The sequence below is a fragment of the Phocoena sinus genome, chromosome 11 (assembly GCF_008692025.1).
Source record: "Phocoena sinus isolate mPhoSin1 chromosome 11, mPhoSin1.pri, whole genome shotgun sequence".
Lineage (NCBI taxonomy): Eukaryota > Metazoa > Chordata > Mammalia > Artiodactyla > Phocoenidae > Phocoena > Phocoena sinus.
Window position 1 is genome coordinate 62841468 of NC_045773.1, and position 25668 is coordinate 62867135.

Sequence of the window (25668 nt, forward strand, 5' to 3'; positions counted from 1 at the left end):
ATAAAACACTGTGTGACCTGACACGACTACAGTGAAAGCTCACCTCCTCTTATCAACATGCCGGAAGGTATAAATGGACATGTGGAAAGAGGCACGTAGCCCTTCTTTCTTCCTCTGAATATCTGAAAAGACACAGCTGATGTGGAATCTGGTAAAACTGGCCGCTGACAATGCTGAATTCCCACAGAGCATCTCTTCCCATCAGAGTCAAGAATAGGACCGCAACCTTCAAGCTTTATGCGTTCTCTGCTCCCAGATAATTAAAGCCAATACTTCTCCTCTTTCTCAAGTATTTCTGGACCCCTGCTTCTCTTCCTTCCTAATGCCAATTTCAAAATGACTATTTGATTTCTTGGGACTGTGTGATTTCAGCGACCATTTTTCAAAGTCACTGCTTCCTTGCAGAGTTCATAGCCAGCCAGTCTTTACAACTGAGATCATCGCTAAGACAAGAGAGAGCAGTTTCAATCACATACGCCTTAGGTAAGGGAGACGCAGGACAGCCTTAGAGGCAAGGCTGGCCTCAGAGGTCCGCCCCCTGCCAACCTGCAGTGCGAGGGGACGCTGCCCATCAACAACTTCTGCAATGAGGGCAGGGCCGCGCTCTGTACCGCTTGCCACCCCTGTACCAGGGTAGCCGATACCTAGAGTGCCCAGTGACCGGCAGCTATGGCTTACGGTTGGCTTAAAAAGATGAGTTGGGTCAACCAGGCCTCATTTAGAAATGGCAGCCAGATGCCACAGCAAGGGCAGAGGCCCAGAAGTGCATGGTGAGAAACCACAAGAAACCAGGTCTGCAGAGGCCAGTTCCAAAGAACAGAGCACCCGTAAGCAGAAGAGAGAGGCCAAGAAACCACTAAAATGGTGTCAGATGTGGACCCCGGGGCAATGCTTTTAGCAAGTCAGCTCCACCCCACACCCCGTCCTTACCATCAAATCCCTTTTACTGAAGCAGAGCTGACCCCCCCCTGCAACCAAATAAGCCTTTGTAAACAAGCCTCCCAAACTAATTTTTTTCACTCTTTCTAGTACCTGCAAGGGAAGAAATAATTCTCATGACAAATAAGGGTAGACGCTATATCAAGAGCATATGGCTTGGCCTAAAGACAGTTTCCAATGGATGGGATCTGAGAGGTGGGAGCAATTTAAAAAGTGGAGGGTAAAATCATTCTTTCTTCACCATGTTTTCAATCAAGTACTGATTATTATTGCTGCCTTATAACAATGACCCACAGGAAGATACTATTATCCGGGCCTTGGGGTTTCTGCAGAGGACATCAGATTGAAAGAGCCAGACCTGAGGGTCACTGAGAAGGAACCTACAGATTTTTGTAGGAAAGCAAAACAAAACACAATGCCGGTCTGTAATAGGAGAGACAGAAAAGGATTATCATTTTTATAAACAATAGATTACATATGGGCTTATCCTCAGGACATTAAACCGGAGTTCTTGCAAGGACTGAATTCCATCACTAAAGACAGGACCCCTGGGAGCTGCCACTTTAACTTGAAGTAATGAATCAAACATGCTCCAACAAGCCATGGGACCAGTCTGCCCGGGGAATGCTCTAAGGGCTATAAAACCCAAGGTAAAACCAGGGTACCCATTTAAAAATGAAAGGTTAAACAGGATATAAACACCCTACTAGGGCGTTCACTTAAAAGGAAGCAACATTACAGTGAAATCTGAAAATCAAAATAAACTCACAAATATGCCACACAAATAATGCAAGTGGGCAGACCTACCCGGGGCCTAATCAGAACTGAATGAAACTGACAGAAATATCTGGACGGCAAGCAGGTCTGTTCACTGCAGCAGGGAGACAGATTCTCAGGGGAGCAGCCCAGGCAACCAGGCCATAGCCAGGAGAAACCAACCCTTCCCTAGGGCGCTTTCCCTGCCACAGCAGTCCCCCGAGATCTGGACAAATGACCATACTAGTAGCCCTCAATGTCACCTCCAATCAAACGTGGGGGCAAGCTGCGGATTTGCCAGTCCGCAGCTCCACCGCTCTGAATCAGACTGAACCAACTTTGAGAAAGTTATCGCCTAAAAACTGTCATGACATTTTGGGTAAATACATATGAGGTGACTAAAGTATTCAATAACGGCATTAATTTCATCCCAAAACATATACATAGCTTTCCTCCAAGAACATTTATCCAGCCATATTTACTAAAAATTGTAAGCACCAGCATCAGAAGAGACAAATGAACAATTCAAGTGGAATCATTTTTTCTTACCATTTCGGGACACATCAAGTTCCACCAGCTGCATGAAGTTTGCTATTTCTGGAGGGAGCCGCTGAATTTCGTTATCGCTAAGTCCAAGCTTTCGTAACTTGACTAGCTGGAAAAATTGCTGAAAGACAAAATAGTTTCACGTAGGTCTCACATCTATTTGCAGTGTAAACTTTTTGCCCAATATGAAATTTAAAAACAATACGTCTTTTAAAAATTAGTGACGATTGCACCAATGTCAATTTCCTGATTTTGATATTGTACCAAAGTCATGTGGCGATGTCACCAACAGGGTAAACTGGGTACACAGGCCATCTCTGTGTACCATCTACAATTATTTCAAACTTAAAATTTTTTAACAATGAATAAGTAACTCAATGAGAATAGTAATGACTCCTTTATATTATCCAGTAGGTGGTCACATTTTCTACTTATGGAACCTGATATGAAATCTGCAATGTTAAATAAAGGTATTTGAAAATTAGAGTAAAATATTTCTTAAACATTTTTAAAAGAAATTACTGTGCATTAGAAAATATATAAATATCCCACAAATGTGTGGAGGAGAAAAAAATTATTTTTGGCCACTCTAAAAAAGAGCCTGCACTGGATCCTTCCATTAACCACAGCAAACAGAGGTGCCTTTTGCGCCACACCCTTTAAAAACCGTACTAAAATAGCATTAAAGGGATTTACAGGGAGATGGATATAGATATAAAAATATGAAATAAAGGCATGAAGACAATTCAAGATGAGAGGGAACGAGAAGCAAACTAGACATGCAACAAAATCCTTGAAGCTAGAAAACAGATAAATTAAATGACAGCTAACGAAAGAATCGATACAAAGCTGAAATTTAAGCCTATGGAGTGAGTTGCCAATAGCAGATTAGGTCCAGGTACCTCTGAAGGAAGGAGAACTGTCTGAAAATGGATATAAAGACAGGCCCCCATAAGCCCTCCTCTCCCCTGCACAACCAGGCAGGGGACTGGAAATTTCCCCCAGAAGAGCTGACTGTAAGCACAGCTAAGGGCAGGGGTGAGGCACCCAACTGGAAACAGGTGGAGGGGGTCAGAGCCTGCTCACTGAGATCCACCCCCTTCTCCCTGCAGCCAGGCTCCCAGCGGGGGAAACAGACAGACTTACAGACGCGGATTATACAATAGGGAAGCCCCAGGTTACAAGCCCCATCCATGCACTCAGAGCTTCAATTCTCTCCGTTTTTACTTCAAGTGCCTGGATCTCATTTAAACAGAGCCAAGGTTCTCCAGACACGTGAGGAAAGCCCTTTACATCCAAGAGAGTGGGCACCCACACACATCTCAGAAGAAACAAATGTGATGTAGGGAGCAGGAAAAAATTCACCAACCAAAAAAAATACAATTAATACCCACAGAGAAATAAGAGGAAGTGAAGCAGCATGATGTCATAAAAGGCAAACTTCAAAGAATAAACTCTCAGAAATTGAAAACTAGTGCAGCATCAATATAAGAATCCAATAAAAGAGATGAAAAATAAAGTTAACAGAAATCCCTCAGAAAGTAGAAAAGAAAGACAATGAGGTGGAGAAACGGGACAGAAAAAAATAGGAAAATTAGAGGATCAGTCCCCAAGGTACTATATCCAATGAATGGGTATTCCAAAGAGAAAGAAAACACAGGGACTGCAGAGCATGAGTTTCTAGTCTGAAAGGGCCCAACACGTGGACAATAAAATGAATGACACAAAACACACAGGGATACCAAGGAATATTATAAAAGTTCATAACTCCAGAAATAAGACGATTCTAAAAGCTTCCAGAGACCAAGGGGTTGGGGGGGTAAGGGAGGTCATAACAAAGGACTGGGAATCAGAATGGTGCTTGACTCAACAGCAACCTTGAAAGTAAGAAGGCAATGGAGCAATGCCTTCAAAATTCCAAGAAAACATTATTCCCAACCTGAAATCACATACCCAGCCAAACCATCAGTCAGGTATGTGACAGAATAAAGACATTCTCAGACACACATGGTCTCAAAAAATTTATCTTCCTTGGACCTTTCTCAAGAATCCATCGAGGGACTTCCCTGGCGGCACAGTGGTTAAGAATCTGCCTGCCAACGCAGGGGACACGGGTTCGAGCCCTGGGCCGGGAAGATCCCACATGCCACGGGGCAACTAAGCCTGTGTGTCACAACTACTGAGCCTGCGCTCTAGAGCCCGCAAGCCACAACTACTGAGCCCACGCACCACAACTACTGAAGCCTGCGCGCCTAGAGCCCATGCCCTGCAGCAAGAGAATCCACCACAATGAGAAGCCCGCACACCACAACGAAGAGTAGCCCCCACTCGCCACAACTAGAGAAAAGCCCACGTGCAGCAACGAAGACCCAATGCAGCCAAAAATAAATAAATAAAATAAACAAATTCATTAAAAAAAAAACAGAATCCATCGAAATGTGGAAGTATTGGGTTGGCCAAAAAGTTCATTTGGTTAGTGACTATGTTGTTCAATAAAATTCTTGGTGAAAATGAAAAACGTGTCTCTTATTTTCACTTAAAACCGAATGAATTTTTGGGCCAACCCAATAAATCTAAAAGGAGGAAGATCTGAGATCCAGAAATCAGAGAATCAACAAAACAGAGACAAAGGACAAAACAGTGAAGGAATTCCAAGATGGCAACCGAGCAGCGGGTCCCAAGAGCAACCTGTCTACAATGAAGAAAATATGAGGGCTCCCATAAAAAAAATTAAAAATAAAAACACATGTGGGGAATTATCTGACATGTTTTGGAAGTATCAGGAAGATTTATTTGGTGACAAATTAGAAACTGAAACAGAGAAAACAAAGCAAGCAAAAAAGGAGGGAGTTATTGATTCCAGAAAAAATACAGAGTAAAAGAAGATATAGTCATAATATAAATATAAAATTTGGTTATGAGCAATACTTATACAGTCATAATATTTTAATATTTATATACTGTCAAAAACAAAATTTATATTACGTCAATACTGAGAGGATGGGAAAGAAACTGCAAGTACTAAAGACTCATCTTCCATAGAAGGAAATCAATAAATAACTAAAAAGTGTGTGTTGTCGGGGGGTGGGAATCAAACAGTAAAATCAAGCCATTTAGCAATGTGGAAGCTAATGTCAATAGAAATATCCCAGAGCTGGGGGTTCGCAAAAGCCAGAAATTGGAGTGGGAGAGGGGGAGGGCAAGAGGCTTATTGGATTTTTAAAACATTATTTGCATATATTACCTTGCTAAAAATAGAAATTGAATTTACAAAGGAAAAAGTCTCTACTAAGATGACAGGGTGCCCCAAATGATAGCTGCAAAGGATGGTAACATTTAATAAGCTTCATCATTTCTTTTCCTTTGGTAAAAGGGATTGTAACTTATACAATCAAAAAGAAGGCATCATCTTTGACAACCAGTTGGGCAATACACAAAACGTAAAAAGTTTTTCAAGTCCACTGACATCATAACAATACTTTTTGGGCATCTATTCTCCTAACATAATTGAAAATAAGAAAAACCAGCTACGGTGCACAATATGTCTTTGCATTCTTATCGCTACAAATGAAAAGCATGTCAAATAAGGGAAATGATTAGCATGTTATTAATAACTCAATACCAAGCAAACAACAAAAACGATTACTGTAAAGACCAGAGAACTTGAAAAAGATTGACGACGCAAATATAATTTTCAAAGAAGACAAAATGGCAGGTACTCTATGGAAAAAAGCACGTGTGCTTGTTGAAAAGGGAACAGGGGGAAAAACTGTTATGCTAGGCAACAAGGGAAATGCATGAACAACTTTATTTTTTTAACAAAAAAGAAAGATGTTTTAAAATAAAACGAACTATGAATCTCAGCAAATGAATGCTACCAATTAGCTATATATGACAATGAGCGTGCTCAACAAAAGGACTAATCCTCTGGAGTTCTTTAATCATAGGGCTGAAATTTAATTTCTTAAGGAAAGGTATTGAAATTTCTTTATGTGGGTTACACTAAAGCATTAGCTGACACAAAAGCCATTCAAAAGAGTCACATTTGAATAACTGAGCTTATGCCAGTTGTTCAAAGAGTCTGACAGTTTAATAATGCATCGATGTGTTTACTCAGGCATGAAAAGCTCACTTTGTTTTCCAGGAAAGGCATAACAGCAACAGCACAAAAACCATCACCAAATCCATACATTCAAGGACCGTTCAGAAAAAATACAAGAAACCAACTCAACCAAGGACTTAGATCTACAGTGAATAATAAGCTAGTTGTATGTCTGTGGAAATGACAACCCCCAAATCCCAACGTCCAACAGAAATCCCAATTTAATCCTAATCCAAATTTTAAATCCTAATTTAAAGCAAGCAAATTTAAGTTTTGTTCTGCATAGTAAAAGCATCCTCAAAAAGAGCCTGTCACAAATACTACTTTATTCAACTGGGGATGCACATACCAGATGGAAAAACAACCCTATCTGACAGCATCCCACAACGAAAACAGTGATTCCTCAATCCTTCCCTCATTATCCTGATGGGATCTTAGTTTGGTGTCCAAATGCTTTAAATTAACTACATTCTATAAGATAGACACGATGCCTCTAAGACTGATTAAATCTTCAAGTTTTCAACTTCCGCAGATCGTCATGGAAGAAAACTCCCCAAGCTTATAAACCCTTCTGCCTTCTCTCTGAGATGAGCCAGGGCACATGAGGAACAATTCCTGTAGCCCTCTTGGCAGGATGCCTCAGCAGGGTGATCATGTGACAGGGTACACAGACACCATTCTTCAACCACACCATGTTGATTACAGCGCACTGGCCCACTTAGAGCACATTTTGTACAATGACATGGAAAGAAACCCAAATTGCCTTGGCTTGCTTTGCTACACCACAGTCTTCTTATAGCCACCATTGTTTTTAGTAGATACAGTCTTTAATCTGGTTGAACAGAATGTTTCTTTTTCCCATTCTCATTTCTGGCAAGATTCTTTTTCCTTCTCTTGATAGTGTGAGTTCCTCTCCCTTCTTCTTAGGAATTCTCAGTCCTAAGAGAGCTGTGTCCTTTGCTATCACTATATGGCCAATGATCAATTGTCCCCCACTGCCCAAATGTCCCCATAAGGTGGAGAAAACATGAACCACTGTTACAGATTCACCTGGGGGATGACAATATAAAGAATGTTATTAAACTCCTGGAAAAACTGTTTGAGCTGTCATGACACCAAATTTACTCACAGACTTCCTTCTGGGGGTCTTCTAACCCTTCAACTAAATTTGACCCCTTTCCATCCTACATGACTCTCATCACATCCCTACTCCTGTCCCCAAAGACCTGAACTGCCTTTGTGGTCAACCTCCTTGGTAAAGATGTTGTAAACCAATGGTTCTAATCTCCAGGTGAGAATAACACTTGTTACAGTATTTATCATTTGTATCATCTGGCAACGTTCTTTTCTACGAGACTTACAAAAAGTAACTGTGACTTATTACCCAGAAATTCTACTCCTAGGTATATACCTTATAATTTTTTTTTTAAACTCTCACATATTCTATTCCAGAATATATACAAGAACGTGGTTGACAGAATTGTTCGTAATTGCCCAAAACTGTAAATAACCCAAATACCCATCAATAGTAGATCTGACAGAGGTATATTCTTGTAATAAAATTTTTCACAGCAATGAAAATGGAAGCTTACTCTTAGTCATAGTACGGAGAAATCTAGAAATTATATTCAGCAAATGAAGCCAGACACAAAAGAAGGCATACTGTATTAATCCATTTATATAATGTTGAAAAATCACCAAACCTAAACTGCTTTGTTAGAGATGCATACAGAGGTGGTAAAAAATATTTTTTAAAAAGGCAAAGATGTGGGCTTCCCTGGTGGCGCGGTGGTTGAGAGTCCGCCTGCCAATGCAGGGGACACGGGTTCGTGCCCCGGTCTGGGAAGATCCCACATGCTGCGGAGCGGCTGGGCCTGTGAGCCATGGCCGCTGAGCCTGCGCGCCCGGAGCCTGTGCTCCGCAGCGGGAGAGGCCACAATAGTGAGAGGCCCGCGTACCGGAAAAAAAAAAAAAAAAAAAGGCAAAGATGTGATTACTATTAAATCAAGTTAGTGGCTACCTCTAGGTGTGAGGGAAGCATTATGATCAGGAAGGTCATGCAATGGGCATTAGGAGGCCTGCCAATGTTAAACCTTCTAAGCTGAGTGGCAGTTACGAGTATTCATTTTATAATTTGTTATACACTGTAAGCTGTACGTTTATGCCTTATGCACTTTTCAGTATATGTGAAATATTTTTATTTCACAGTAAGAAAAGTCTTTTTAAAGCTTTAAACTACTTACTAATCAGGAAGAAAAAATACCAGACAATTAGCACCATGACATCAAATTCTTTAACTCATCAGAGTTAATGATAATAAAAAGCAATGGCATTATGTCTGGAGGAGGAGGAGAAATAAAACGACCAATAGTAACCAAAACAACAACGTTAGAATGATCATTCTGTAGCCGTTATTATATAGCTGTCAGCCTTTACTGAGGGATTCTCTGTGCTCAGCAGTGAGCTAAGTACTTTACCTGGATCACATACTCTAGTCGTCTCAACGTCACCACAGTGCTAACACCTACATGTATCAGTCAGCCACTGCTGCATAACAGACCATCCCGAACTTAGTGACTCGAAAGCAACATGATTTTTTGAAATTTCTCACATTTCTGTGGGTTTGCTGGGCAGTTCCTCTGCTGTTTTCACCTGAGCCCACTCATGCAATTACAAGCAGCTGGAGGGTTGGAAGGGCTGGAAGACCACCCTGGCCTCATGCGTATGGTCTGGCAACTAGTGCCAGCACCCAGCTGGAGCACCTCTGTTCTCCACAGGTCTCTTTCCTCTCCCTTACGATTGAGTGGCTTCTTACATGAAGCTCTCTGAGTAACATTCAAAAGGGACAAAGAGTCTGGGAGGACTCTTGGGGACAAGACCTTAAAATTTGCACCATGTCATTTCAGTCCATAGTCAGGGGAGTGGAGAAATAGTCTCCGCTGGCAGATGGAAAGAGCAGCAAAAATCACACTGAAAAGAGGCATGGGAGGGGAGAAATCTGGTAGGTTAAATGGTCCACCGCAAAATGAGGTAGGGGCCTCAGGGGTGCCACAGAAGAACACATATAAAAACTGCACAGATTATCCTAGAAAATTCTATGGTTGATCACAGAGTAATGATTTTTCCCAAGGAAATTTAAACAGAAAATATGATAATATACTGAATAAACTTTGGTTAAGACATGACTCTTGATACACGAGAAAGTTAGGGATAAAAGGAAAAGCCCAAGAAATATTCACAGAATAGTTAAAAGATCCATTGGCTAAAGCAGAGAATTCAAATAATCATATCCCATGTCCAGAATTTGAATTTGAAAGGGTTTCAGCAAACACTCAAAAATAAGAACTATTGATGAAATAAGCATCAATAAGATACTTTTTCTAATATGTTTTAGTATAGAGGGATGAAATGGTAATGTCCCCAGGTGAATCACTTGACTTCCCTGGTCCTCTGTGTCCCTGTGTAAAAAATAAGCATTAAATGATCAAAGGGCTGTTTTTAGTTCTAAAAATATTAGGACTGCATTTCAAAATACCTTCAATGTACCATAAGAAACATGAAAATCCTATTAACGTGCAATACAATAAGCATGCAGTTAAAAATGTATAAAATTACAGAAAGTAGATTAGTGGTTGCCTAGGAAACGGGAAATGACTGCTAATGGGTAATGGGGTTCCTTCTGGGGCGATGAAAACATTCTAAAATTAATTGTGGTAATGGCCGCACAGCCCTGCGAATATACTAAAACCATGAATCATTCACTTTAAATGGGGGAAATGTATAGCCTGTGAATTAATCTTAATAAAGATGTCAAATCACGCACAGAACTGGTAGACAATAAAGAAGGAATCCCCTTTGGTAATGAAAGACTAAGCTAGGAACACACAGACGTTTTATTTTAAATTGAATTATAGTTGATTTACAACGTTGTGTTAGTTTCAGGTGTACAGCAAGTGATTCAGTTATATTTACATATATATACACACATATATATATGTTCTTTCTCAGATTCTCTTCCATTATAGGGTATTACAAGATATTGAATATAGTTCCCTGTGCTATACAGTAGGTCCTTGTAGGTTATCTATTTTATATAGAGTACTGTGCATCTATTAATCCCAAACTCCTAATTTATCCCTCCCCTCCACCCCACTTTCCCCTTTGGTAACCATAGGTTTGTTTTCTATGTCTGTGGGTCTGTTTCTGTTTTGTAAATAAGTACAATTGTCTCACGTTTTTAGATTCCACATATAAGTGATATCACATGGTATTTGTCTTTCTCTGTCTGACTGACTTCACTTAGTATGATAATCTCTAGGTCCACCCACATTGCTGCAAATGGCACTATTTCATGCTTTTTTATGGCTGAGTAATATTCCATTGTATATACGTACCGCATCTTCTTTATACATTCATCTGTCAGTGGACATTTATAATAGGCTGCTTCCATGTCTTGGCTATTGTGAATAGTGCTGCAATGAACATTGTGCATATATCTTTTCATATTAGAGTTTTCCTAGACACTTTTATTTAATCAAATCCCTATATGCGCCAGTGAGGTAAAGTTTTTTATGTTCAGTTCACAGATGAGGAAAGTGAGGTTTCAGCGACATTTCACGGCTCCCTGATACCGCTGCTAGTTAATAACATTCTTCCAGGCATAACAGCATTGGAGGACCACAGAATAATAAATTTTCAAGTAACTGGCAAACAAAAAACATTTGTGAAACTATATTCTAAAGAGCTAAGTGAAACAAAGTCATGGGAAGGGGAAATTGGGGCTAGGATAGGTATTACACTAAAATGTTGCCAGCGCTGTAGGAAAGAAAAGAACATCTAACAAGCCCTCATGGCAGGGGCGCTGTGGCCAATTCAATCCAGGCAGAGAGAGCAGATGTGAAAGAGAAGAAATCTAGATAGATAAGAAAGTGAGTAACTTCTAGAGGATCTTGGGCCTGGAGAGGTAACTCCAGATAAAGCCTAAGGCCAGGGGAAAGGCTGAAAGAGACAGGAAACCAGGAGACAGAATGTGATACAAGTTTATAATACGACAGAGCAAAAGGGGCACATCAAGAAGAAAGGCTTGGTCTACTTTTGGAGGCAAAGGAGGAAACATCACCCAGCAGCAGGGCAGCCCTGGTGGAATTCAAAAAAAGACTGACTACACTGTCTACTCAACTGGCAATTCGAATTTTCTGAACGATTTTCAGATAGATATAGAATGGAATTCAAAAGAGAGTCACAGATACTAAAGAATCTGAAACGCTGATTTCACAAAATGGGAAGCTTATATCCACACACTACTGCGTGGGCCAGGGTACAGATAATAAACATGAAATGAGATAAAAGGTTCAATCCCTCAGTAAAACTAATCGCTTCCTCTATAATACAAAGTAGGGAGAAATATATTTCCTTGCCCACTGATTTGCCCATAAGACAAATAAATGAGATAGACCACAGGGAAAAAAGTCTCCTGTTCTAAAATACAATGTTTAATCAGTTCCTGACTGAGCAGCACAGGTAACTTATCTTTTGGCAACAAAAAGAGTGCGGATTCTTTTCCTTGCGTGGCCCTAGAAAGTCACAGGCAAATCAAAGTTCAGAGAAGCAAATGAGTTTCCCACTGAGTGCTGACATGTATACTTGAGCATTTATAATAAGGATGCTTACTTTGCTTGGAATATTTCTCTTCCCAATTTTTCTGTCTCTGGTCTCCACTAATCATTTTACCCTCTCTCATTTGCTAATATATGTTCACACTTTCACGGTGTTTTCATTACATCATCAAGCTGGCATCATGAATGAACACTAACGAGGATATGAATGCCTCAAGGGTGCACCCCTGGTAATTAAAACAGCTCAGGTGTGAATCACTTTGAAAGATCATAAAACCAGGAATGCATCATTTATGGTGCTATGATCAGAAGCCTGGATGAGGCTGGGACTGGTATTGCAATGGCTTGGAGAAGAGAAACCTTCATTGAAAGTACGATGGATTAGGACAGCGTTCCTTTACTGAGAACCTGAATGAGGGGAAAGCCAGGGTCACTGGAGGGCAGGCTGATGGCATACAGAGAGAAGGGACAGACTCGGACTGAGCAGGAGTGGTCCAGCATGGGAAGGGTCAAACATGCCATGGTGAGAACAAGATATCAACCTGAAACACTAACAAAAGGGAAGGATTAAACACAGGCTGGTAAAGTCAAACAATGAACTATTGTATGGCCATTAAAAATGTTTCTGGAGAGGGCTTCCCTGGTGGCGCAGTGGTTGAGAGTCCGCCTGCCGATGCAGGGGACATGGGTTCATGCCCCGGTCCGGGAAGATGCCACATGCCGCGGAGCGGCTGGGCCCATGAGCCATGGCCGCTGAGCCTGCGCGTCCGGAGCCTGTGCTCCGCAATGGGAGAGGCCACAACAGTGAGAGGCCCGCGTACCGCAAAAAAAAAAAAAAATGTTTCTGGAGAATGTTTAACAATACAATAAATCCAAGTGTTCTAGGGCTATTTAAAAACAATGTAAATGTGTATAAACTAGGGCTTCCCTGGTGGCGCAGGGGTTGAGAGTCCGCCTGCCGATGCAGGGGACACGAGTTCGTGTCCCAGTCCGGGAAGATCCCACATGCCACGGAGCGGCTGGGCCCGTGAGCCATTGTCACTGAGCCTGCGCATCCAGAGCCTGTGCTCTGCAACGGGAGAGGCCACAACAGTGAGAGGCCCGCATACAGAAAAAAAAAAAAAAAGTGTATAAACTATACAATCCCTATTATGTTAAAAATATATATATAATATAGTTTTAGGGAAAAAACTAAGGGCTTCCCTGGTGGCTCAGTGGTTGAGAATCCACCTGCCAATGCAGGAGACATGGGTTTGATCCCTAATTTTTTTAAAAAACAACTTTAAAATGGTAAATCTGCTGAGAAAAAAAGAACTTAAATTCAATGATTAAGGATCACTCAACTTTGGGGTATTGATATTTTGTACCACAGAAAACCAAAGACTATTTATCTGAAGAAAGAGTTGTTTTTCCTTCAAACTTGAACCAACTTCAAGCAAAACTTGAAAGGAAGGAGCTAAAACCAGCTTACATACAAAAAAACAGCTCTTCCAGCAAGAAGACAAACAGATATTCAATTCAGGTTATTAAAGTGGTTTTCTATTATATTTTGACACAGGATTTTGAATAAGATTGAATTTTTCACACATTGTACTCACCAAGGCATTACATGACTCAAATGGAATAAAACTGTGTTTGGGGGATGTTTTGGCTTAGATTCAATACAATTTATCCAAGCTAACAAGCAGGAGCAAGGACTACACAGAAAATGTGCCTACCACGTGCAGGGTTTTGAAGTGGAGGAAAAGATGATCAAACAGGTGTAGTCCTTAATCTCAAGGGACACCCAGGGGCTGATACAAACAGGTAGATCAAGTAGTTAAAATACAAGGGGGAAAGTGCAAATCATCACAAGTGAGGCTCAAAATACTAAGAAAGGATAATAGATGTCTTGTCAGAAACTACATCTATTATGCTCCTTCAGGTTTAAAAAAAAAAAGGTCCATTAGGCTATTTTATGGTCAATCACACCACACCAATAAGATCAAAGATTCCTATGAGACATCACTTAAGAATGGATTATTCAGAGAAACTGTTAAGAAGGTCGTTTCTGAATTTTCTCAGGAAATTCACCAACATTTAGATCAATGCTCTGAGTTCTTCCAGGCTCAGCTAAGAAAAAAGATACGGGCAACACTAATGAACGCATATCTTGGATGAAGAGAATACGGCCAACTGCCTATTCGTTAATGTTTTCCATCTTCTGTAGTAATAAATCGATAGCACCCCTAGCCAAGGATTGATCTTTCTTGAGAAAGAGCAAGAAATGGAGGAACTCAGTCACTGACACAGCATTTAAAAAAGTAATCTGAGGGGCTTCCCTGGTGGCGCAGTGGTTGAGAGTCCACCTGCCGATGCTGGGGAAACGGGTTCGTGCCCCGGTCCGGGAAGATCCCACATGCCGCGGAGTGGCTGGGCCCGTGAGCAATGGCTGCTGAGCCTGCGCATCCGGAGCCTGGGCTCCGCAACGGGAGAGGCCACAACAGTGAGAGGCCTGCGTACCGCAAAAAAAAAAAAGTAATCTGAGTTACCAGATCACAATCACTCAAGAAACTGGTAAAGACTCTCTTTTGGTAACCAGAAAGCTCATCAATACGTCTTTGGCTTTACATAATGACAGGCCTAATTTGTGAGTCTTTTTCTATATAATCTGAACAAATCACATTATACTGTGTCATTTCCCCCTGAATATTCTGCACCGTCCCCAGTCAAACCACACTACCAACTCCACGATGCCCCAAATCAGCCTGAGTCCTAAGATGGAGGAAGTGTCCATTAGGGAAACGTCACAAAGACTCCAAGCCCTTCCACAAGGGAACATTTTGTTTGGAGATACCACATTGTGAAAACAGTCATTGTGTGACTTTTTGTTGTAACATACACAGAATATCTTAGAATTGTTCATATGAATGTCAATATAAAACCACGTCAGGGTCTGCCATGGATTTGAAGCCTGAAGAAGTGTGAAGGTCAACACAGCACATCCTGGGCTATCGTACACCACTTGCCCAGTGCCCTTCATGCCACACTTACCTTTAAGAGCGCTGGCTTTTCTCTCTGGTTGGCACGAGAGCCCGTGTTTGATCTGATGCTGACGGAGGATATAAGGTGCTGGGGCAAGATTCAAGGCCCTTAATAGAGAAGGGGTTGGGATACCCAAAGGAGGAGATGCACTGAAAACAATGCACAGGACTTTTGATTTTAAGGGAGGAATTTTATTTTTTATCCTTTTTTTGTTTTAATCTATTTTTGGCTGCATTGGGTCTTCGTTGCTGCACGCGGTCTTTCTCTAGTTGCGGCGAGCAGGGGCTACTCTTTGTTGCGGTGCACGGGCTTCTCACTACGGTGGCTTCTCCTGCTGCAGAGCATGGGCTCTAGGCGCACGGGCTTCAGTAGTTGTGGCATGTGGGCTCAGCAGTTGTGGCTCCCAGGCTCTAGAGCAGTAGCAAGCACTACATAGAAAATGTGCCTACCACGGCTCAGCAGTGGCGGCGCACGGGCTTAGTTGCTCCACGGCATGTGGGATCTTCCCGGACCAGGGCCCGAACCCATGTCCCCGGCATTGGCAGGCAGATTCTTAACCGCTGCACCACCAGGGAAGTCCCAGGGAGGAATTTTAAAACGCCCATCAACGTGATTTGAAATAAATTAAATCAAAACAAGACCAAAAAATGGCTCCTAATCTTCTAAGGTGACATATAATGGCACTTTCGGTGCACACTCATTGTAAGTAAAGGGAAAGAAAAGGACTTTATCTCTTATCCTCAATAACACTTAAGATGACCAAACTGTCATAAACCACTATCGAGAGATTTTTGAAGGGTGGGGGAGGGACCTGAGTCACCAGTGAATTTGATGTATTTCCACCCAGCATCTGTGTCCCACAAACTGCTGCAGGGGCTGAGCCCTGCAGTGCTACTCATGTACCATATTTATTTCGGAGAGTTTGTGGCGAGGAATTGCCAAAGGACTTTTCCACAAGAGGAGGGGCGCGCATCATCGAGTACCAGAGTAAACTCAAGAGAAGAAATAACCCAAGCACGGGACGCACATCTGCTGAGGCCCCACAAGATTCCAGACAATTTAAATATTGCAGTTCGGTCTTTGCATAGATGAAGAAGTCACTGTTAGGCCCCAGCCAGATTTCAGGCATTCAGAAATATAGTGATCGCTGTCAAATTTAATAGTGCAGAAGGGCTTACCTTGCCGCCAAACATTTTCTAATATATTCTAAATATGCATGAGCTACAACATGTACTTTGGCATCTGTAATCACAATTTAAGATTAAAATGGCATAATTCAGGAACTTTAGGATGAGCGTGTCTCTCCACCTAGATAGGCTTGGGTTCCAAAGTGTTTCTAGCTCCTATGAGAGTGGCCTTGCATCTTCAAAAGAGATCATCTCTCGTGTTCAAGCTTCTCACACACGCTCAATGCATATTTTTTCCTTCCGGCTGCCCCAAGCAGCTAAGTGCAAAGCAAGATGGTAAGACCCGAGAGTAGATTCCCTGGCAACTCCCACACAGTTATGCAAAAACATAACGGAGCACCTGCCGATCCCTGCATTTTAGCTCCACGAGCTGAACGAGATATTAAATTCTAATATTAATCCAGACGAAGAAACACAAGGCCTAATTCTGAAAACTGTCTGAACTGCCTACCGTGTAAGGAACAAGAGAAACCATCAGTGTCTCCCAGAACATGCTGCACCCCCATGGTCTCCATCTGAGTAAATGCTTTGTGTGTGGAGAGGACAGGCAAAGCTCTCCCCCAGCCACTTCTTTAAGCTGCTCTTTTGGACATTCTTTAGATTTTATTGCTACTGTTTGCCAACAACCTTGGTCAGAGGCCACACACACATTCCTGGTGTTCGTTCAACATTGCAAAGTACAGCGGTGCTGGGTGGGGACCCGAGGCTGCCCCATCAGCCACTCCACTTGTTCAGCTCAGCAGCTAAGGACTCAGCTCTTCCATCGTCACCAAGCCCTACAGAGAGGTCCCCGCAGTGTGCTCGAGCCGCTGACCAGCCGCCTCCTTGGGAGAAGTGCTTACTCAGTTCATCACCTCAAGAGTTCTGGATCGGAAACCTCTCTTTTCGGCATGTGACCAAAAAGGACATTTGAGAAAAAGAGAACTCCTGGATGAATCCCAAAGCGAAGTAGAAGAGACAGCCACCTTCCTTCAGCTCCTGGACCCCAGGAAACAAGCAAGACCTACTAGGTGTCTGGACACAATGGCATGGACCATCCCCCGTAAGTTCTTGGCGTAATTTTCTGAAGTAGCTCCAGGGTCCCAGTAGCTTCCATGCTACCACTCCCCCAGCCCCCCAGCCTCCAACTCCCAGCCCTGAGTCCAGCTTTTTAGCCAGATGCGTCTAATAAGAGGACATCAGGTCATCCCTTCATCCCTGTCATGGAATCCCATCAGCACCTCCCACCCACCCCATCAGTACCAACAGGGGCTGACCCCGACCCAGCACCACTTTCTCTCTGGAAAGCATCTTCGACAGCCTGGCACTGCGGCTGACTACACGTCAAAGACTTGGGAAGAGCATCAAGTATGCATAGGTCCAAGCAATTTAAAATTAAAATGCAACGTGACCAGAGTAGACTTTGAAAGTCTAATTTCAAAAAGTTTCAGCACTTCACTTTTCACCAAAGAAGCTCTAAACTAAATAAGAGATGCCTCTAAGGTGCCAGGGACTAGGCTAGGGGCTCTGTAAACATCACCTCACTTAATCTTAAAAGCCACCCTGAGCCTGACGGCTACCAGGATTTCACAAATAATGAAAGTGCAGCACAGGGAGGGTACACACCTGGGTCCCATTTACACAGCTGTGTCAGTGCCAGGATTCAAACTCAGGTCCAAAGTCCCTACCTGTCCGCCATAAACAGCAAGGCCAAGAAGCATTGTGGAGTCCAAAGTCTGTAGACCTGGCTCCCCAAGTCACTGGCTGGCTGTGTGACCTCATGCAAGCTGCTTAACTGCTCTATGCCTCAGTTTCTCCATCTGTAAAAGGGGGTCATAATAGTACCCATCCCTCACAGAAGTGCAGTGACAATTATATGAGTGAATCGAGGTCAAATATGTAGAACACTGCCTGGCATATAAGAAATGGTTAATAAAGGTTAGCTATAATTATTACTATCATCTCACCATAAAGCACTCCCTCCTATATATCCAAGCTACTTAAACTTTTCAAGTGTAAGAAATGAAGATCCAGTTATAACATCTTGCTGCCCTTGGATTATACTGTTAGGATGAAGCTAAGTGCTAAACGAGAACCATGCCCATACATTTCAAGACTTCTGTTATTTTCAAAAGCAGAGAAAGACCACAAACAAAAAGACATTATTACACATAAATCAACAGACTGCTGAGACCAAATGCTTACAGGACCTGGAGAGGTCCTTACGTGTTAGTTAACGTTACATGTTAGTTAACAAGTCCAGTCACCCCAGTCTACCCAGTACTCAAGCTACTACCCAAACACAGCAAGTAAATTCGAAAGCAGTATTTCCTACTCATCAGATCATCGAAAACAAAATAAAGCAAGAGTGAACTAAAACATACATGAAAGGGCTGGAAGGATTTCGGGGAAGCTCAGTGACCTGGCAAGGGCAAAGTCAGTCAAGACTTCAGGGTGGGCCGAGCCTGGTCCCGAGAGGCACACAAGTGGGAGGGGAGGCCAGGAGGCCCGCCCAGGAGGAGGGCTGAGCCCACGCAGGCAGAGACCGGTTCTGGGAAGCAGCCCCTCAAGGGCTGCCTGGCTCAGGCCCGCGGGTGCTGCCCTGGGGCCCGGCTCCTCCAGGCCTGGCACTGTGATGACCAGCAGCAGAGGCCTGGGCACTCCAGATGCCAAAGGGACTCAATTAGGGCTCCGGGCTCTCTTCCAGGGCCCACAGCCTGGGAGTCTAATTATGAGAAAGGAAGGCGAGCGGGTGATGCAACTGCCCACGTCTCTCCCCCTTGGCCTTGAACCGAGAGCCTCCACCTCTCAAACGGGTCAGCTTCCAAACATGTACTTGCAGGTCAGCGGTGGAAGCTCAGAGCGCATCTCTGCACACACGCGGGCAACACTGCGCATGCGGCCGAGTCTCCGGGTCACCCCACGAGTCTGCTCGACCCCCAGCAGCCTGGATGTGTCTTCCTGAAGCCTCCAGCAGCTGGCCACTGCTTACAGAACGAGGCACAGGCCCCGGAGGGGCACAACTGGGGCTCTCCTAACCTGGGCATCTTCTACTAACAGCATCAACATTTTCTATAGGTTTTGGCAGCTTGCGAAGTGCTGCCTCGTATCTCACGCCACCCACAGAACCGCCCAGGGAGCAATCAGTCATTCGAGCTGAATTCGAGAAGGACAATATGGTACGTAAGGCATCCGAGCCACAGCTCACATCCAGCCTCCCTGGCTGCAAGTCTGGTGTCTGGTCTAACCTCTGCCCTCAACTGCCCAGTGGCCTTTCTGACCTCAGTCCCCACACGCACAGCCCCAGGGAACCATCTGCTCCGCACCAGGCACTGACTGTCTCCAGCACCTCTCTCCGGCTAGCAACAGTTCACTCATCCCAAATGTCACAACCTCTCGGAAGCCTTTTTACCCAATCGATATCCTATAATGAACCTTAATGGAAAAGAATATGAAAAAGAATATGCATTTACGCATACGTATGTATAACTGGACCACTTCGCTGTACACCAGAAACTAACACAACAGTGTAAATCAACGATACTTCAATTTAAAAAGAACAAGGTGTACTCCTCTCCCACCACACATACAAGATTTGGAACTGATTGCCATCATGAAGCATCAATATATCTAAGAACCACACAGACCAAAGGTCTAAGGACAATGTCACACTCGTTCCCAGGCATGCTTGCCAGGCAAAAACGAGAACTGCACAGGATACTGGAACAAGCTCAGTACAGAGCAACCGGAGCAGCAAGGCTGGTGATAAGCCTGATCACACCCCAGGAAGAACCGAAAGGGAGTTAGATTTGCAGGGATTGTCAAACAGCTTACGAGTATCTGAAGACCTATCACGTGGTAAAAGAATCAGACTTGCTCAGTAGGGCCCAACCAAAGAAAGAAAAAAGTCCCTCTATATATTCAACTAAAACGTGATGGGGTCCTCTGGGGATACAGTGAATTCCCTGCTCAAGCACAGGGCAGATGACTGCTTAGTGCGGTTTCCTGACGGGAACTGATGGATTAGATGGGAAGTGGATCTAGAAAGTGCCTGTCTGACCCCGAGATTCTGCAAGTTCAACTTCCCTCGGCATGCTCTTTCTTTCTCCCACTCAAAATCTACCCAGGTTCTTAGATAACAGCCTGTGACACGCGCTTTGGCCTGTGATTAGCTAGCACCAAGTACAGTGTCTGCAAGAGGCAGCAAAGCAATCTCTCGTTATCTGGGGTCAGAATTCAGCATCCAAAATTCAAGTCAGAATGTGATGTCACAGCCCCTGGTGAATGAGAAGAAAAATAAGGAAGCACTGACCAAGTCAGGTGGCAAAAACATAGCACGACTTTTCACAGGTATCGGAAGGAAGGAGAAAAGAAAGAGTTTGGCAAGACAGAATCACCAACTTGGCTTCTTCACAAGGACGCGGGCGTCAATATATTAAGTTCTTCAAGAAAGGATCGTGTCCTCCCTCAGGAGTTACAAAGAACTTTTAAAATACGGAATTTTAATTGATTCCTATCAATACTTTCCATGCTAATAGGAGGTTTCTGTTCTGTTTTGAAATCCAAAGATCTGACCCCATAGATGAAAATAGCATTATGAGTGGGAATTGCTACTGAGTCCAAGCTCGCACTGCTTGCCACAAAACAGGCCAATAAATCGAGAGATGAGGTGTTGGGGCAAGGAATGGTGACTGTATTCGGAAAGCCAGCAGACCGAGAAGATGGTGGACTCGTGTCCCAAAGAACCATCTTGCCTGAGTCAGAATTCAGGCTTCTTTTATACTTAAAAGGGAGGGGGTCAAGTCAAGCATTTCCTGGTTCTGGTCAGTCACCAGAGGGGATGTGTTAATTCCTCCCTTCCTGCAGTCCTTCATTCACAGGTGGGCCTGGTCAGGACGTTTCCTGTGAGCTAAACAAAGGTATTTTAGCTTGACGCTCATTACCTGGGAGGCAGGGTTCCCAGACATGGGCCATTATGTAGAATTTAAGCTTATAGGCAACATCCCTTTAGTGATTAATGTGTAATGGAATACTACGGTCCTTCCCTAGTACAGATAGCAGGTCCAGGTAAGGTGGGCCACAGCCTTAAGGCTGGTGGGATAACCCCAAGGGTCACAGGAACAGAGAATTCGGAATCTGACCTTGGGAGATGCATCCTGGCATCCAATCACCATCCTTATACTGGTGATGGTTGAGCTGGAGAAGCCAGAGAGTACCTCACACAACCGCACCTGCTCAAGCCCTTTCCAGCGCCCAGAGGCTCCCACCTAAACTGGGCTCAACCTTCCCCACTGCCGGGAACACACTCACGTCTCCCGAGAATACACACGTGGATTACACGTCTGCAAGGACAAGAACAAGAACAACAAGAAGAGAGAATGAATTCCTTGTGTAGCCATTCTTCCCGCCCATTATAAAGAAGCACATTCCACTAGGACCTAGGATGCAAACAAGAAGCGAAAGGGCATTTAGTTCTAGTCAATGAGATCTTGGTACTTGGCCAGGTGGCCATTTGTCTACTAATCCTGAGTGAACCACAGAAAACTGAACCAACCGCTCCTCCGTCCACGAGCCCGGCAGGACCTGGATGCTGCCCAGCAACCACCCGAGCGCTGGCCGGCCGCTCGCCCTCCCCAGCGCCTTCAGGAGGACACGCTTTCACTGCTCCAGGTCGCTTACCTGAGAGCACAACGGAGATGCCAACAGTGTTTCTGGCTCTCAAAATGCCAAAGCCACCTTCCTGATGAGGCCACAGCAAGACACAGAACAAGCCTCGTCCTATTTCTCCCTGACCTTGTCCAGTCCGAGGGTGGACTTCATTCAAGGGTACTGGCTGTAGCTTTTTGCAGGCCTTTATTTTAGTGTCGCCCATTTGTTTGGACACTCAACAAGCAAGTTTAAACCACATTCCCTGCTCTCTCACTGGTGTCTGAGTCTTTGCTGCTGCTGTGTCTTCCCCAACTCCTCTGCAATTTTCCTCCCTCAATTGCTATGTTCTTCTTGTCAAGGAGCCGTACCCCTCACCAGCCATCTGACACTTGAACGGTGGATGCACTGTTCCTAACAGGACCTAGAAATATACAGCTGGGTTAAGAACCAAGAGCAAACGGTCTCTCGATCCATGACAAGTGCAGTGATTATATTTTCTTTCACGAGTTTTAGTTCAAAATAATTATTGACAAAAACCTAAATATGTTTGACACGCTCCATTCAAAAAGGAAAAGAACAGAATGGTCTCACAACATTGAAAAGAAATTTTTTTTAAGGTTTTAAAAGCCTAGCATTAGAAGGCAAAGCATTAACCTTAGAGTCTTTCCAAAGTCAGCCTCTCAATGGGCCAGAACAGCTACTGAAAAAAATGTCCCCTTTACAGCCGTCTTTAATAGCACAGAGGTCTGCACAAAATCTGAGAAAGGCAGCCAGGGCCCGACAACCTAGAAAAGAGCAGAGAGAGAAAATGAAGATGGGAAACGCAAGTGGTGACTTCTCAGATGGTCATCGGGACCGCCCCGTATTCTCAGAGTAAATGAGGATACGAAATGGACAGGCACAGCCACCAGAAACCGCGTGGCACTCAGGGTGGAGGGGGCACTCCTGAGCCTTTCAACCTAGGAGGCCCGGTGCCGAGGGCCCAGGATACTCTGAGGGGCTCAAAAATATATTCATTTAAGATCAAAAGGAAAAAAATGAATATAAGATTATATATCACACTCATAAAATATAGCTGGTAATATTTTTATGAAGGAAGGGGCCCATGAAGGAAAAGTGCCTGCAGCGGGCCCCAGAACAGTCATGCCCAGCTCCTTCCGCAGAGGAAAAGCAGATGCCAGTGAGGCTGGTTACCCAGGGCCCGCGGCAGACACACGGGGACCCAGGGGACGGTGACACAAATGACTTTCTGCAGTGAGGACTCAACTCTGCAGATTACAACAGGCACAGAGGAAGGAAAAAAATCATTTTTCTTTCAGTTGTTCAAAGAAAGCTTGGTGCTGGTGACAGACGCCCAAGTGCTCCCTGAACAGCAGAGAGAAAACAAGCTCTGGCACCTGAAGAAAGAGCAAAGGAGCCAACAAACCCTTAAGGAGCTGCTCTGTGTGGCCGCCACCCTGGATATGGAAACACAGCCGACGTGCCCGTAACATCAGTGCTGATGTTGAGTGTGTTGTCTCGTGCTTCTCTCCCCTGGTCACACCTATTCCACTTTGAAATTTTTTGTTTCATCAAATTGTGATTTGTACACTCCAACATCTTGCCTTTTTCCTGTAATACTGCATCCTGAATCATCTCCTATGTCTCTAAATAGAGCATCTGGAATTCACCAAGGTATGTGGGAACACCTCTTAGGGTGCCCTGGACCAATGGAGGGATGAGCTGAAAAGAAAACGGCGGGGATTGGAAACTGGTGGAACAATCTAGGTCAACTCAGAGATCGCTGGCCGGCGGGCATGTCATCCAACTGCAGGAGTGACCACGGGGCACCAGTCAGGCTTCACACCGCTCGGCGCTGTAACGAATGAGTGTAAGACACTGATGCTCCTCCACAGGGAGCCTATGATGTGCAAAGCTCCATTCTGGATGCTTGCCGTGCGTGGACTCACCACACCCTTATTTATAACAAGCCTGGGAGAGACAGAGGTTTCCATTTCACACCAAGGGTAGCATACAGGATGGAAGTTCACAGGCCTGAGTAATCTGCTGAAGGTCAGACAACCAGCAAACAGCTGAAATCTAAGTTCAGCCCCCAGCTCCACCTTCTTTCCATTTGATGACACATTTTTGTTTCATTTTCAGGGTCCCTAAAACTAGCTGGTAAGTTGTTAGAAAATCCAGTGGAAAAAAGATCCCTCGAAAGGCAGCTACGGTAGAGCTAATGTGCTAATCTAATGAGATTAAATTTAGCCCCAAGAAATGTGAAGTCTTGCATTCGGATCCATAAAAACTAAAATCCTATACAGAATTATGGAGACTCAGCCTGAAAGAAGCAACATGCATGAGGAAGACTTGGGGATGGTGTTAACCAGGCATTTTATAAGCCAAACTGTACATATTAGCTAAGCCATAAACACAATGCTAGGGACTTCCCTCGTGGTCCAGTGAGTAAGACTCCGCCCTCCCAGTGCAGGGGGCTCGGGTTCTACCCCTGGTCGGGGAACTAGATATCGCATGCATCCACAACTAAAAAGATCCCGCATGCCGCAATGAAGATCCTGCGTGCCGCAACTAAGACCCAACGCAGCCAGAATACATAAAATTTAAAAATAAATATTTTTTAAAAAAACGTTTAAAAAAATAAACACAATACGAATTCAATAGTTAGGAATGCACTGATATGCTCTCAGACTGCATTTATGAGCATGTTATGCACAGAACGAAGAAAGCAGCCCTTCTCTGTGCTGGCTGGTAAATCTCACTTGGGGCATCGTGTTTTAAAGAGTCTCTGGTGAAATGTAATATCTCCTCTAGGAGCATAACGAGGCAAAATAAAGGAACTAGAAGGTTTAAATCGAAGACCAGATTCTATAGAAGGGGATAGGGGAGAATCACGGCAGAGAGGATGCTGGTATACATCCCTTCACACACAGGCAGAGCCCCAGCTGCCTGCATCCCTTCCATCTGACATTTACACTACTTTGGTCCAGAGTGGAGGTTCTAGACTCCTTTACAGATGTCTGAGCAGATAAGGTACCTCCTCAACGAAAGACTCAATAATTTAGGGTCCCGCTAATAGCAATTTAGACTTTTTCCCAGGACTTAATACACAGTCACTCAGGAAGCATGTAGGCACTTCCGTGAGGGCGGGGGAGGGACACGATGTCTTCAAGCACTTCCCAAGGCTCCCCTGAACGACACCTACACCTCCCACTCTTCCCAGCTCTACCTGCCCCAAGCATAAATCCAGGCAAGGCTAACAAGATAAATGTGAAAGGCCACAAAGGGATGTGTTGAGATACAAACCCAGCGGAAACCCCCAAACCCCCTTTTTCTCCCCGACGCCTTTCCATCGGGTCACTTCACCATCGGGTCACTATGCCACTTAACTCACCTTTCTGGCAAGACCCTCCAGTGACCATCGGACCCTCAATTATCTCTGGCTCTTCCACAGCCTCAGCAATTCTTTTTTCTGGTCCCACAGAGCTTTCATGCAGGCTCTGAGCATCTCCAGCACAGGGCAGGACCCGCCACCTGCGGTGCCAGGGCAGTTAGCACTCCATGGGTGTCCCTGGGCTCTGCTCCCTGGGCTCCCTGGTGACTCGGACCCCGAACGATAAAAGCACTCGTGAAATGAGATTACGTGAGGATTTAAGTACCCAAGGCCATTTCCTAGAAGTGAAAGGAAGGAGATTTGGCAAATCACTTCAATGACCAGGACGCCTTCTATTCCAGGAGAAATTCAGGGCATATTTTAAGAAAACGAAGAAAAAGAAATTTAATTTAGAAAGCGCTTTTTGACTTGACTCGCCCCTCCCCCATCTTTCTCCACGCTCATAACATCACACGTAAACATACAAACACACAGCCA

At 44.1% G+C, this 25668-nt stretch overlaps 1 protein-coding gene across 1 annotated transcript in view; it reads right to left on the minus strand.

Annotated features, from left to right (window-relative positions):
• The window catches only part of LRRC1 (leucine rich repeat containing 1), a 134519-nt gene that overhangs the window by 87221 nt on the left and 21630 nt on the right, over positions 1-25668 (minus strand). Inside the window, 1 exon segment of the mRNA XM_032649811.1 lies at positions 2245-2362. Within this exon segment, the coding sequence (XP_032505702.1) occupies positions 2245-2362 (118 nt within the window).